At 51.0% G+C, this 12,653-nt stretch overlaps 1 protein-coding gene across 1 annotated transcript in view; it reads right to left on the bottom strand.

Annotated features, from left to right (window-relative positions):
* Window positions 1–12,653, bottom strand: part of rerea (arginine-glutamic acid dipeptide (RE) repeats a) — a 136,691-nt gene that overhangs the window by 80,512 nt on the left and 43,526 nt on the right. Inside the window, 1 exon segment of the mRNA XM_064305032.1 lies at window positions 11,224–11,294. Coding sequence (XP_064161102.1) covers window positions 11,224–11,294 — 71 coding nt within the window.

Below are 12,653 nucleotides of genomic sequence, written 5' to 3'. Positions count from 1 at the left end.
AAGGCTGCGTTTCACTTGCAGCACGACCGCAAGAAATTAATGCTTCAGATGTCTTCTGAGGCGGCATCAAACCGCGCTGAGCCATCGAAGGAAGAGCGAGGTGCACTCGAGCGGCCGCGAGCCACAGCTCACAGGCAGGCAGACGACTGGAAGCAGAGCCTGATTTGAGAGGCTAAGCGTGGTGTGGCATTAATTACCACACAGGGGAAATATCCAGAGAAGAAAAGGAAGAGAGCGCAGTGTGTGTTTGGGATAAATGGAGAAGGATATTCCACTGTGATTAACTGGGGGGGGGGGGGGGGGGAGGTGTAGGGAGAATTTTTTGTGGTTTTGTATGAAGAGTAGTCTGCAGATGAAAGCTCCCTAGATCTCCCAGTGTGTGATAATTGAGCGTGCCTGAGCAGGCAGTAAAAGCGCGGTGATGAATCGAGCAGCTGCCCGTTTCTCTGTAATCCTCCCCTGACCTGAGGAACACAGCGAGCTGAATACAGTCCTCGCAGGCTTCAGCTGAGGTTCGCCGCGCGCGTAACGGTGGCCATAAAACCCCATCCACTGAAGGTGAGACTGACACTTGCGAGACTTATGTTTCATCTGCAATCCCTCAGTCATAATGCACTTACGTTTTACAGTCTTTTGATTGGGTGGTGCCTTGACAGCACAAAGCAGCTCCACCCGCTCCCCCATCACCGCCATTCGCAAAGACGGCAAGCTAAGTGCGATTCAGGCACAGCCTACAGTGCAGTCTACAGCCATGCAATACCGCTCATCTGCCGACAAGCGACTCTAAAGTGTTGCATGTATGATAATGACACGTTGGAACATATGTATGAATAAGACTAGGAGGAGTGCGTCCATATGGGACCAGAACCCACAGTCCACAGGTCCAACGCAGCAATACACGCAATAATCAGCCCAGCGAATTGCCCAGGGGCAGCGCCACAGCACAAAAGAGCCGTTAATCTGCTTAGCCGGCGGTACGATGGCTCAGATAAAGGACCTGTAACATCTGTCAATCTCAGCAGCGCTCACGCGAGCCGTATGGCGGGGTCTGAGAATCACATCGCGTTATGCTAATGAGCAGGGACGTAAAAAAAAACCAGGTAGCGCGGCCTCGCCAACGCCGAACGCAAGACCCGGGCCCCGAACGCGGGGAAACGCGGCACCTGCCCGCGAAGAGACGTGGGAACCGAAGGGGCGATCGAGCGGCCTGGCCGGCCTCCCACACCCGCCCCAGCCCCGCCGCGGCCTCCAAACGGCTTCAGCGGGAGTCGATTTGCGACGGCAGGGCAGGCGCCGAAAGTGTGAACGAGCCGCGACTGCGACGGCGACTCAGAGCGCACGGCTCTCTCACCCCGCCGCTCGGCCTTCTGTAAAATGGCCGCTGCTGAACGGCCAGACACCTTTTCGGCCACCCGTTGGGTGGGGGGTAGAAAGGAGAAAGCGGGTGTTGAGAACCAATCATCCACAGGCAACACAACTGCAAAGGAGGTGGTTGGGGGGGGGGGGGTTTGAGCTGCTGACAGATGTGTCATTACAGCCAGACCAATCGGCCTAATGGCTGCTGCGGTCCCTTTCATGACTTATCTCAGGAGGCGACCTTTGGAAATTGCCACAATGGATCTCGGGGAGCTTTGGCAGCCTGACGGAAATGACAGAGGATGTGAATATTCTCTCTGATGACCGGAGAGGATATTTCATCTCCAATTATTCCATAAGGTCAGCGGCGTCATTAAAAAATAGCTAACAACGTGCGGCGGTGGAGGGAGGAAAGGGAACCAGAAGAAGCCCAGGATAGCGGAGGACAGCTCCTGACTTTAAAAAACAAAACAAAAAAAAACAAATTGTGACCAGGCAGATGCTGAAACACATGCCTTTTTTTGGATTTGACACGTTTTATTCACAAACACAACATCTGGTACAAAATGTCATCTCCTGCAAGCCCTCAGAAAGTCTTTAGAAACCAATTAGAAATATAATATGAGTCAACGGAGCACGGGGACCCAGCCGCTGTCATTACCATCCAAGCGATTATCTCTCTGCAAAAGGCGGCTTTTTTTATTACATTACCGTCGCGCGACTTCAAACGCTGCGATTCACCTGCCTGAGACAGACTGCAGTCTCCCGCTTTTCGGTGCATATAAAAGCATTTCACCTGACGCTGGGGGCGTGGGGGGGGGAGGGGTGGGGCGGGGCGGGGGAGGGTGTAGGGGGGGGATTCGCGAGGCCTGAATAATATTCCTCGATACATAAATACCCAACAAATCTCTCCCCGCCAACGACAAAACATCAGCCGGGAAGGTAAATCCGGGATAATGAAACGCAGCCAGAGAGGCTCTGTTTAATAATTTAGCTCTGCATCGAGCAGCGGCTATTGATCTTGCTTTCAGGAGCGTTATGAAAATGTTATCTTCCCTCCTCTCCGCGCCCCTCGGCAGTACCGCCATCCTCTCTGCAGCCACGAATTCTGTCGCCGCAAACCAGTCGGTCGCTGCACTCTTGACCTCGCGCCCCTCGATTCAGACCCCCCCCACCTCTTCCCCCCCATCTCCCCCCCCATCCCACTATCCTATGGAGATTGCCACTGGTTGGCTGAGCGGTTTCCATAGCAGCGCTTGCACAGAAGCATTTTTAAGCACCGATGTTAAAAATCCTGACTTGCAATCAAACCAGTGGAAAACAAAGATGGCAGATCCCCCCATTGCTTGAGACAGTGCTCCATGCGGTCGCCAGTTCTGCTCTCTAAAGCGCTCTGTGTGAGTTCACCCACGGGTTCTCCCAACCCTCCCGTTCGCCGCTGTGCCCAACAGCGCCGGTCTTCAGGGAAACACGGTAACGCTCTCAGACCCAAAGACACGCCTGGGTAAGAGTGACGGGTCGGGAGACGAGGGGAAACCGATTTGGACGCAGCTGCAGCGGCGGTGTGCGTGAGCTGCGCGGGGCTAAGTGCCTAACGTCATTACAGACGGCGGCGTTAATGCTGCCTTCAGCGACGTCTCCAGAGCATTAAAAACAGAGTGAGCGCTCGGCCTCAGTCAGGAATATTACCCATAATCCCTATTAAGGAAACATTTGGAGTCGTGCAATGGAGGAGAGATTTAGGAAGAGCAGCCCCAAAGCCAGCCCTGGAACCCTCAGACAGAGCGAGGGTGTGTGGGTGCGGATTGGTCCTGCACTGCACAGTTCAGCCCCTGGAAACAGGAAGAGAACAGGAGCCGCGAGACAGCAGCTAATATCCACCATTTTAATAAAGCACACGCTTATTAATGGGTCTGCTGCAAGGTGTTCTACTCAACCGACGATGCTCAATTTGCAAGAATTGATGGGGGGGCTTTCGGTGTGAAATAATTTGATAGAAATAAAACAACTCAACCCATTACGCTCATGAATAATTCATATAAACCGCTGCTGGAGAAAAATAAAGGTTTCTGGGATTTTTTTTTTTTTTAAATACTTTTTTTTTTTTGGATAAGTGAACATGTTTTGATGCAAAGCTAAGTTCTTCTGGGTCCCTCTCAACTGGCTCCTTTTACAGACTCCTGCTTTTGCAGCTCTACTGAAATCTGTTACATGGCCCTGGGGCACTGCAGCTGTGTACTCCATTCTGATCAGGCTGGAGGATGGCTTTTTTATAAACCCTAAGATTACAACAAGCACACACAGGCTTGTACACAAAAACACACAAGTGCACACGCACGCATGCAAGCACAGGCATACACACGCATGTGCACACAAGCACACACACAAATTCACATGGACACACGCGAATGTGCACACACAGACATAAACACAGGCGCATGCACGCTCACACACACACACACACACCGCATGCATGCACACACATTCACATGGACACACATGCACGTGCAAACATAGACACATGCACAAAACAAACACAGGCAGGCACAGGCACGCACGCACACACAGGTGCATGCACGAGTGCACAAACTCACACGCGTCTTATGCAGGGTTTGCGGGGTTTATACGTCATAAGTTTTACTTCCACTGCCGCCCTGGCCATTGCTGCAGGCAGGCTGAGGAGGGGGGGGCGCGTGAGGCGTGAGGCTCGGAAAGACAAACGCTCCCTCCCCCGTGTCCACGCTGTCACTCCTAATGACCGCAGGCTCCCTGTAGCAACCATGGCAGCCGCTGCCGCGCAGCTCAATAAATATTAACAAGAGCAGAGACTGATGGCGCAGCGCGCGGCTCCCATAATTGCATTTCAAAAGGTTCAATAGAACGGGACCGGGAGGGGGGGTTTGTGGTACTGTAAGGAAAAACAAGGGAAGCTTCCCAGGCAAATTCCAGGATTAGAAATTCAAACCGACTGAGCAGAAAGGGATATTTCGCCTAACCCAGCGTACGTCCGATCTCTCAACCCGCGGTCGCAGCTGAGAGATAATCACCTGGCAGCGCGTTAGCGTGAACGCCTGACAGACGCTACGCAGTCATTACTCGCTACCTTTAATTCCCCCATTTAACATTTCCCTAGCTGTTGACATTTCAGATGGTTTTAAATGAGCATTGTGGAGGCGGGGGGAGAGAGAGCGCTCCGCTCCTTTGTGAAGAGCGAAAGAAAATGGAGGAAATAATCAGCGGTGCGGAGAGATGTTAAATCATTATATAAACACCTCTCAGAGAGAGCAGCCATTGAAAAACATAATTAAACGGAAAGGCCGCCGCTCGCGACGCCGCATTCAGCTGCCGGGTTTACGCTCGGTGACTGATTTCTTACACGCCTGCAGAAACGGAAGGGTGAAAAACTTCCTGCTAGATCACACGTTAATGCATCTATCTGCATCTTTATCACACCGCCTTCAATTACGCCTTCGAGTCATTAGGCAGAAAAGGCTTCAAACAATGAAAGAACAGGGAAGAATTCGTAGTGTGTGTGTGTGTGTGTGGACGGGGGAAAATATTAGCTTTTGTACACACGAAAATACAAAGAGGTAAATGCGTTTTACACGGCCGCAGGAAAGGCTACCTTTTCCTTATTAAATTTGCTCGAAGCTACACACGAAATCGGTGTCCACGCAAACAGCAGTAAGAATTCCTCCCTCTTAAATATCACTTCAGCTTAAAAATAGAGGAATTAGCATAATTATGACCCCTCTATCTGTTTAATGGTGCGTTTTACTTCTTCCAAACATATTCCAAGCCGCACCGGTAAAATGATGAGATTATAGTATTAACGACAGGGCTTGTCTAGTCAATGCGTAAATCAGATACACACTCGCGTTCAGGATTCAACGTGCTGATTTAGGGACCTGAATGCAGAAAATAAAATTATAGGAAAAATAATTTTTTTTTAAACAAAAATATGACTGATGTTCTTCAATGCTATGATTTATTCTGGCAATTCAATCCAACAGCTTTCGAAGTGCAATCAGATTGCATCAGATCAAATAACGTTATTGCATCACATGTATCAGGCTGCACTTCACGCAGTGCAAGCAGAAGCAGAATGCAGTTTATGGGGGCCGGTCCCCTCTGCCTCAGCCTCCTCTTGCCAGGTCGTGGTGCTCTGAATCCTTAAAGATAATTGTATTGTACATCACATCTAATTAAATGTCCATAAGTGCTAAAATCCCAGGAAGAGTGGGCTGTTTTTCTCTCCACCGGGAGCTCGGAGAGGAACACTGCAATCACTCCATTAGAGCAGAGCTATTCCACAGCTGAGCTGCCCAATATCTGCAAATTAGTTTAGCCACGGGGAGGGGGGATGTGCGTGTGTGTGCGAGTGTGTGCGCGCGTGCGTATGCATCTGTAGACGTGTGTGTGTGTGCGTATGCATCTGTGGATGTGTGTGCCTGTCTGTGTGTGTGTGTGTGTGTGTGTGCGTGCGTATGCATCTGTGGATGTGTGTGCCTGTCTGTGTGTGTGTATGTATCTGCGTGCTTGTGCATGTGTGTATGTGCAGATGCATGTCTGCGTGTGTGAGAGAGAGAGAGATATAGATGAGCAGGTAGTGACAGAGATGTGTTGGTTCATAACGGGACGATGGCAGACAGCAGCAGACAGGGATTGGGGTGGGGGTGGGGGTGGGGGGGTGAGGTTCAGTCGGTCCCTGCCCCGTTTCAGCTCTGCTCTTGACGCTGCTCTCCAGCCTGCACTGCGCGGAGCTCAGAGAGGAAACGCAGTTCAGACGCTCCAGCGAATCACAAACGCACGCACACGCCAGCGAAAACCAGCGCTCGGGGGAAAGCGCTACGACTTCAAACAAACAGCCCTGTTTAGGGGTAAAATATCACCGCTACAGTGATAGCAATAAAAAAGCGTAATAAACAAACATACAATCGAGCACATACGTCTTATTTAATGAATATCAAGCGCTCATTATGGACTGCGGCCAGAATCCTAATGGAGGCAGGTTTGCCTGAAATCGATAGGAGAGGCCGGGCCTGAGGAGGCTGTCTCAGTGTTTATGAAGAACCCGAGAGGCTGCGTTTGTTAACTCTCCCCTCAGACTGCCCGCCCCCGAGCCCAGACGCATTCCACACACATTCAGATACGACAGCCACGTCACAAACACACAGAAACCGCACATTCAAACCCGACAGCCAATCACAAACACACAGAAACCGCACATTCAGATACAACAGCCAATCACAAACGCACAGAAACCGCACATTCAGACCTGACAGCCACATCACAAACACACAGAAACCACACATTCAAATGCAACAGCCAATCACAAACACACAGAAACCGCACACTCAGATACGACAGCCAATCACAAACACACAGAAACCGCACATTCAAATCCAACAGCCAATCACAAATGCACAGAAGCCGCACATTCAGATGCAACAGCCACATCACAAACACACAGAAACCGCACATTCAGATATAACAGCCAATCACAATCACACAGAAACCACACATTCAGATATAACAGCCAATCACAAACACACAGAAACCGCACATTCAAACACAACAGCCAATCACCAACGCACAGAAACTGCACATTCAGATACAACAGCCACATCACAAACACACAGAAACCGCACGTTCAAATACAACAGCCACATCACAAACGCAAAGAAACAAGTGTCCTGCACCTACACCAAACACTGCTGCAGAGATCTATTAAAAATGTGCGTTGCCTTTGGGGTGGGGTGGTGGGGGGGGTACTCATTAAATCTATTTATGCACATTTTCCTCCCACCCGCTACCCTAGGTCTGATTCCAGCCTTTAATCTGGCTGTTTGTCTGGAGTGGATCTGTCCGCTGCGCTCTCTCCAGTGGAGGCCTGATGACTGATTTTAACAGTGTGATGTTCGGTTGGTTGCTAGCAGGGAGCAGCACTGAGACTCCGCTGCTCTCAGGGGTAAGAGCAGCGCTGGATGAGCCTGGCAGCGCTGGGGGCCCAGGCTGAGCCTCCACCATTACAGGGCTGCACTGTGCTACCGCCCCACTGCAGCGATGTAAATGCTCTCCTTCATTCTTCATTAAAGGAGCGGGGGGCGGGGGGCGGGGGGGGAAGTGAAAAATGGCCTTTCAGGCGGGCCCTGTGGTAGAGGCGCTGCAGGAACCCGCGCCCGTGGAGATGATTGGCGGCCACGCGGCCCAGCCCATTCGCTGAAGGTGCAGTTCTGCGCAGCTCTGCGCAGCACAGCCAGTTAACGGGCTGTGTTCCCCTACCACCCTCATCACATCTGCAGGGTGCGTCTTTTTAAAACAAGCAATAATGCACTTTACTGAAACTGCCAAAGTTGGGAGGGCCAAACGATGAGTTTATGTCTGGATGAGCAACAACATATCTTCCCCAGCACACACGTGACTATTCGCTGAAGACACAGGCCTAGCGCTGCCTGTGGGATTGGTACAGCCGAGGGGAAGGGTTAATGAGAGAGGTAAAGGGTGTTCCAGCACCCTAGCCCTAGCACCCTGGTGCCCTAGCTCCAGTGCCCTAGCCCCAGTGCCCTGGCCCCAGTGCCCTAGCCCCAGTGCCCTGGTGACCTAGCCCCAGCGCCCTAGCCCCAGTGCCCTGGTGCCCTAGCCCCAGTGCCCTAGCCCCAGCGCCCTAGCCCCAGCGCTCTAGCCCCAGTGCCCTAGCCCCAGCGCCCTAGCCCCAGCGCCCTAGCCCCAGCGCTCTAGCCCCAGTGCCCTAGTGCCCTAGCCCCAGTGCCCTAGCTCCAGTGCCCTAGCCCCAGTGTCCTGGCCCCAGTGCCCTAGCCCCAGCGCCCTAGTGCCCTAGCCCCAGCACTACCCCACACAGCCCGGCTGGCTGCAGACAGACGCTGCCTCTAATTATGGCAGCAGAGTGTGACAGGCGGGTGGAGGGGGGAAGGGGAGGGGGGTGGCAGGGGTCAGCGATGGGGCCCCTGTTCTGTCATCTCCACTGATAACTCCAGACACTCCTTGCTCACACGCGCACACACACACACACACACACACACACACACACAGACACATGCACAAATGCACACAAAACACACACACGCACGCACGCGCGCGCGCGCAAACCCGCACCCGCCAAACCCACCGAAATCTTGGCCAAACGAGGCAGCGGCGTGTCCGTCCGCCCTGCCGACAGGCGTGCCCGTCGCCCCGGCGACACGCAGGGCCGCTCGTTAACTACGCGCGAATAAATAATTAAAATGAGACGGACACTCTAATGAATCTGCCATCTTCTCCCCCCAGCCCCCCCCCAGCCCCCCCCAGGTGGACAGAGACCTCTTAGACTGCACTTAATCACCCGGCGGATTAGCGCGCAGCACTCTCTGTGTTATTACAGGCTGGAGGAGCTTCCTGCCTCGCTCAGCATTCTCCCGCAGAAATCCGATTAGGGCCCCCCGATACGGCAGGGCCCGACTGTGCCCGCCCGGCCGGCCCCGCCCCCTTTCCTGCAGCAACCCTGGCTCCTCCCACGACCTCGCAGCAACACCTCTAACGGTCTGTGCCGTTTCCCCCGCAGCTCCCTGGGAGCCCGGGACCCCCGGGCACTTTCACAGCGATTAGCAAGCTGAACGATTCCCGCGCCCTGCGCCTGTCCATCCATCGCCGAGACTCCGCACCGGTTAGCGTGCGGCTGCACACGCGTGCGGTATGCGTGTAACGTGGGCACCATCACCCACGGGATGCCAGCTCTACTTCTACCACATCTCTGGCGCAGGTGTGTACACTGCTGCCAGCGCCAAGTCTGCGAGCGTGCACCCACTGAACCCTGAAGCAAGCTCCCTAATTTATCCACATCTTAGTCTCTAATCTGTCCAATAATCCAAGTATCTAATACAAACCTTAATGCTTTTAGACATGGTCCAGCCTAACTCGCAGTGTCAAAAATCTGATTCGCAGTCGAAGAAAACAGTCGTTGGGACTGTTGGTGCATCATGTATCCAACGCCTCGTTTATATTAGTCATCTAGCAACCACTCTTACCCACAGCAGCTTGCAAAGTGAAAGTATGCTTTCACCACAGACACAAAGAGCAGCCGTACCAAAGAGTAGGAAAATACTCCAGACAGCAAGCCTGTGAATCGGCAAGAACAAAAGTTTCAACGTGATTAAAAACGACAGCCAAATCTTTTTCACAAAACAGGCAAGATTCCAGAGCAGAGCAGCAGGACAAGCAAACGGAGGAAAAGTTATAATAAAGAATAACTGGGGAATATTGGTGCAGGCCTGTTGCGAGTGCTAGCTGGTTAGTGAGAAAAGTAGTGTTGTCACATCAGGTGATTTAAGTGAACAAAAACCAACAGCCAAGCAAAAAGTCCACCTAGCACGGGGATAGCGGCTGTCTCTCTTTAATTTTTAAACACTTTTGGAATTTTGACAATTTTGTCATTCTAGTAATGACTGTACCATCAGCAAAGACCAAAATAACCTACACACCACAGAGTACTACAGGCAAACTAGCACCAAACGGGGGAGGATTTCTCTGGTAGCCTGAGGGGATGGCATGTGACAGGGAGGACCCAATGTAGCCGTGTCTCAAACAATAGTGGCCCACTTAAAACACAGCCACAACCAGCCGGCGGTTACCGCGGGCAACTGATACCATTTTTTTCTTTTTGATGTCACTGCTGTTCTGTGCCAAGTTTTTTTTTTTCTCATACACGTGGGCTTCCAGAACACGAAAATAACTAACAATCAAAAATGAGGCCGGCTTTTCATCATTCTTAATAAATCTAAATGCTCCACTCCTTCAACAACGTGCAGGCATTAGCTGTTTGAACAGCAAGCATAATAAAATCTCACAGTTATATATATTTCCAGAGATAACTGTGAAGAGAAATGGCAGGTAGCCTCTAACTACACGCGCGCTACAGCCGAAGGCCATCTGGGGTGAGCAGAAACGTTAAAACAGTACTTCAGACAACTTTCGCTCAATAGCAGGTCACAAAGCAGCAAGCATTCTGTGCTTAAATCAATCAGCAATTTTCGGTTCACACTCCACAGCTTCCCTTACGTGCAGCTACGGCCCTCACTAGAGTTTATTTTGCCTGTATTAAGAAGCTTTAAAGCCTCGGACCGTCGGCCATCTGAGATCTGCTAAATAGGTTAGACTGAAGGAAGAGAAAGCCAACCAGCAGCTTTGGCTAATATCACGTACGTGAAATGAGGTTACGTACATTAGATTACATTTTGGCAGATGCTTTCTGTCCAAAGCAACGCACAACAAGTGCATAACAAAGGTCATTAGAACGACTACAAACACAGGTTCGCCAAGGTACAATACTCATTTTGTACAGGTATTCATAGCCATGAACACATTAAGTCCAGTTCACAGAGTAAACATTACTCTGGCCTAACCGATGCGAAGTCAAAAACCAGGAGGCACGACGAGCTACAACATCAAGCTAATGACACAAAGTACAATGTAAGTGCTGGACGTAGCCTACAAGTTACGTAACTTAAGCTCAGAAACATTAAATTGAGCCCAAAATTTTTTTCACACGGGGTTAACCTGAAAGTAAAACCCAATAATAATAAGAAGTAAACACGGCACTCAGTTCGTTTCCTTTAATCGCGAAAGTTAAAAAAAACAAAAAAAAAAACCCTCGACCGCTGTCTTCAGAAGAATAAGTGCAACTGCAGTGTGCACCCTGCTTTGCAAACACAAAAAAGCAGCAAATTATTCCACATCAAAGGACCGTTTGATCTGCGCCTTCCCTACCAGTCAGAAAAACAATCGCCCAATCCTGTGATAAGTACGGGCCTGATAGCCATGCTAAAAAGGCTGGGGCTGCTGGGGGGGGAGGGGGGCGGAAATGTTACTCACCAGTTTGAAATCCTGAATGCTACAAATGAAGTAGGGTGTGTTGGGTCGCCGGCTCTCAATGTACACACAATCTGAAAGAGAAACAGGAGGGGGGGGGGGGGGGGGGAGTGTGAACAATATAACTGCTTTCACATATTCATTACAACACAAAAACATTTCCATTTACTAACCGGCTACGTGCATTGAGGGTGGTGTGACCCAGAGCTACTGTGCTTGTAGGCCAAGGCTCACCAGATCGCCCGGTTCACCAGGTCCAGCAGGGGCAGCAGAGTCCCGTCTCCACTAACGGGCACATATTTGGGAGTTCTGAGTGGAATGCCCCGTCCAACAACAGCACTAAAGAAAAAGCAGTCTGAACATAACCACCCCCATATGGACCTTGTTACAAATCAGACTGCCAATTGGTATAAATGAGCTTTTCCTCCCCCCCCGCCTACCACCACATTTTTATTGCTAATTGACATAACCACTCAGCGTAGTGCTTGGACCCAAGCACAGACGCAGCCGAGCGTGTGTGGGTCACTTCGGCTGTGCGGTTAAATTGAATGTGACTGCTGGTACAGCCAGGTCACACACACATCTCCTTAACAAAGACGCTGCAGAGGACAAAAGCAGACGGGCACTTCTGTGCTGGCTAGGGCTAGGCTACAGACAGGAGTATGGGCATGGGTGCAGGCGTGCATGCACACAAACACGCGTGCGCACGCACATATGCACGCACGCACCCGGACAAACACGCGTGCACGCACACACATATAAACGCACGCTCGCAAACACGTGCACACACGTGTGCGCATGCACACGCATATGCATGCATGTACGCGCACGAACACGCATACGCGTGCACGCACGCACACGCACATATGCACGCAGGCTCACAAACACGCGTGCACACATGCACGTACGCAGGCACACACACACACACTCTTTCCTGGAGATCAAAGACAACTCCACCCCCAGCAACATGAAACAAAAGGACGACTTTCCTGTGGGGTTTAATAAAAGCTCTGAAGCTGTAATCATCTCCATGCAGCTCTATGGCTGGGAATCACATTTCTTAGCCTGTCAAATGAAGGCTCCCTTTTTAATTACAGGGCTATGTTCAGGTGTGGATATGCTCCTGTGCTTCTTCACATTAAACCTTTTTGCACATCAGCAGTTGCAGATACTGCACATTTAAATTAAGAAGCTTCTTTACGCAGATCTGTGTGTGTGTGTGTGTGTGCGCGTGTGCATGCAACTGTATTGCTATTGTTCCCAGCAGACATCATCAGCCACACTCTGGAGTTCTTAAGTGGACAAGAGCCATTCTGCTGCGTTTCCATCAAATTATAATTACAATTTGCTTTTCAAAAAGTCCTGATTTAATGACTCTGTACATTACAAAAAGATCTTTGAGAATAAGCCGCACAGTGAATAACCCGCAGAGT

The sequence above is a fragment of the Anguilla rostrata genome, chromosome 13, assembly GCF_018555375.3.
Source record: "Anguilla rostrata isolate EN2019 chromosome 13, ASM1855537v3, whole genome shotgun sequence".
NCBI classification, from domain to species: Eukaryota; Metazoa; Chordata; class Actinopteri; order Anguilliformes; family Anguillidae; genus Anguilla; species Anguilla rostrata.
Note: the sequence above shows the minus strand (reverse complement) of the source record. Positions and strands in the feature narration are given on the sequence as shown.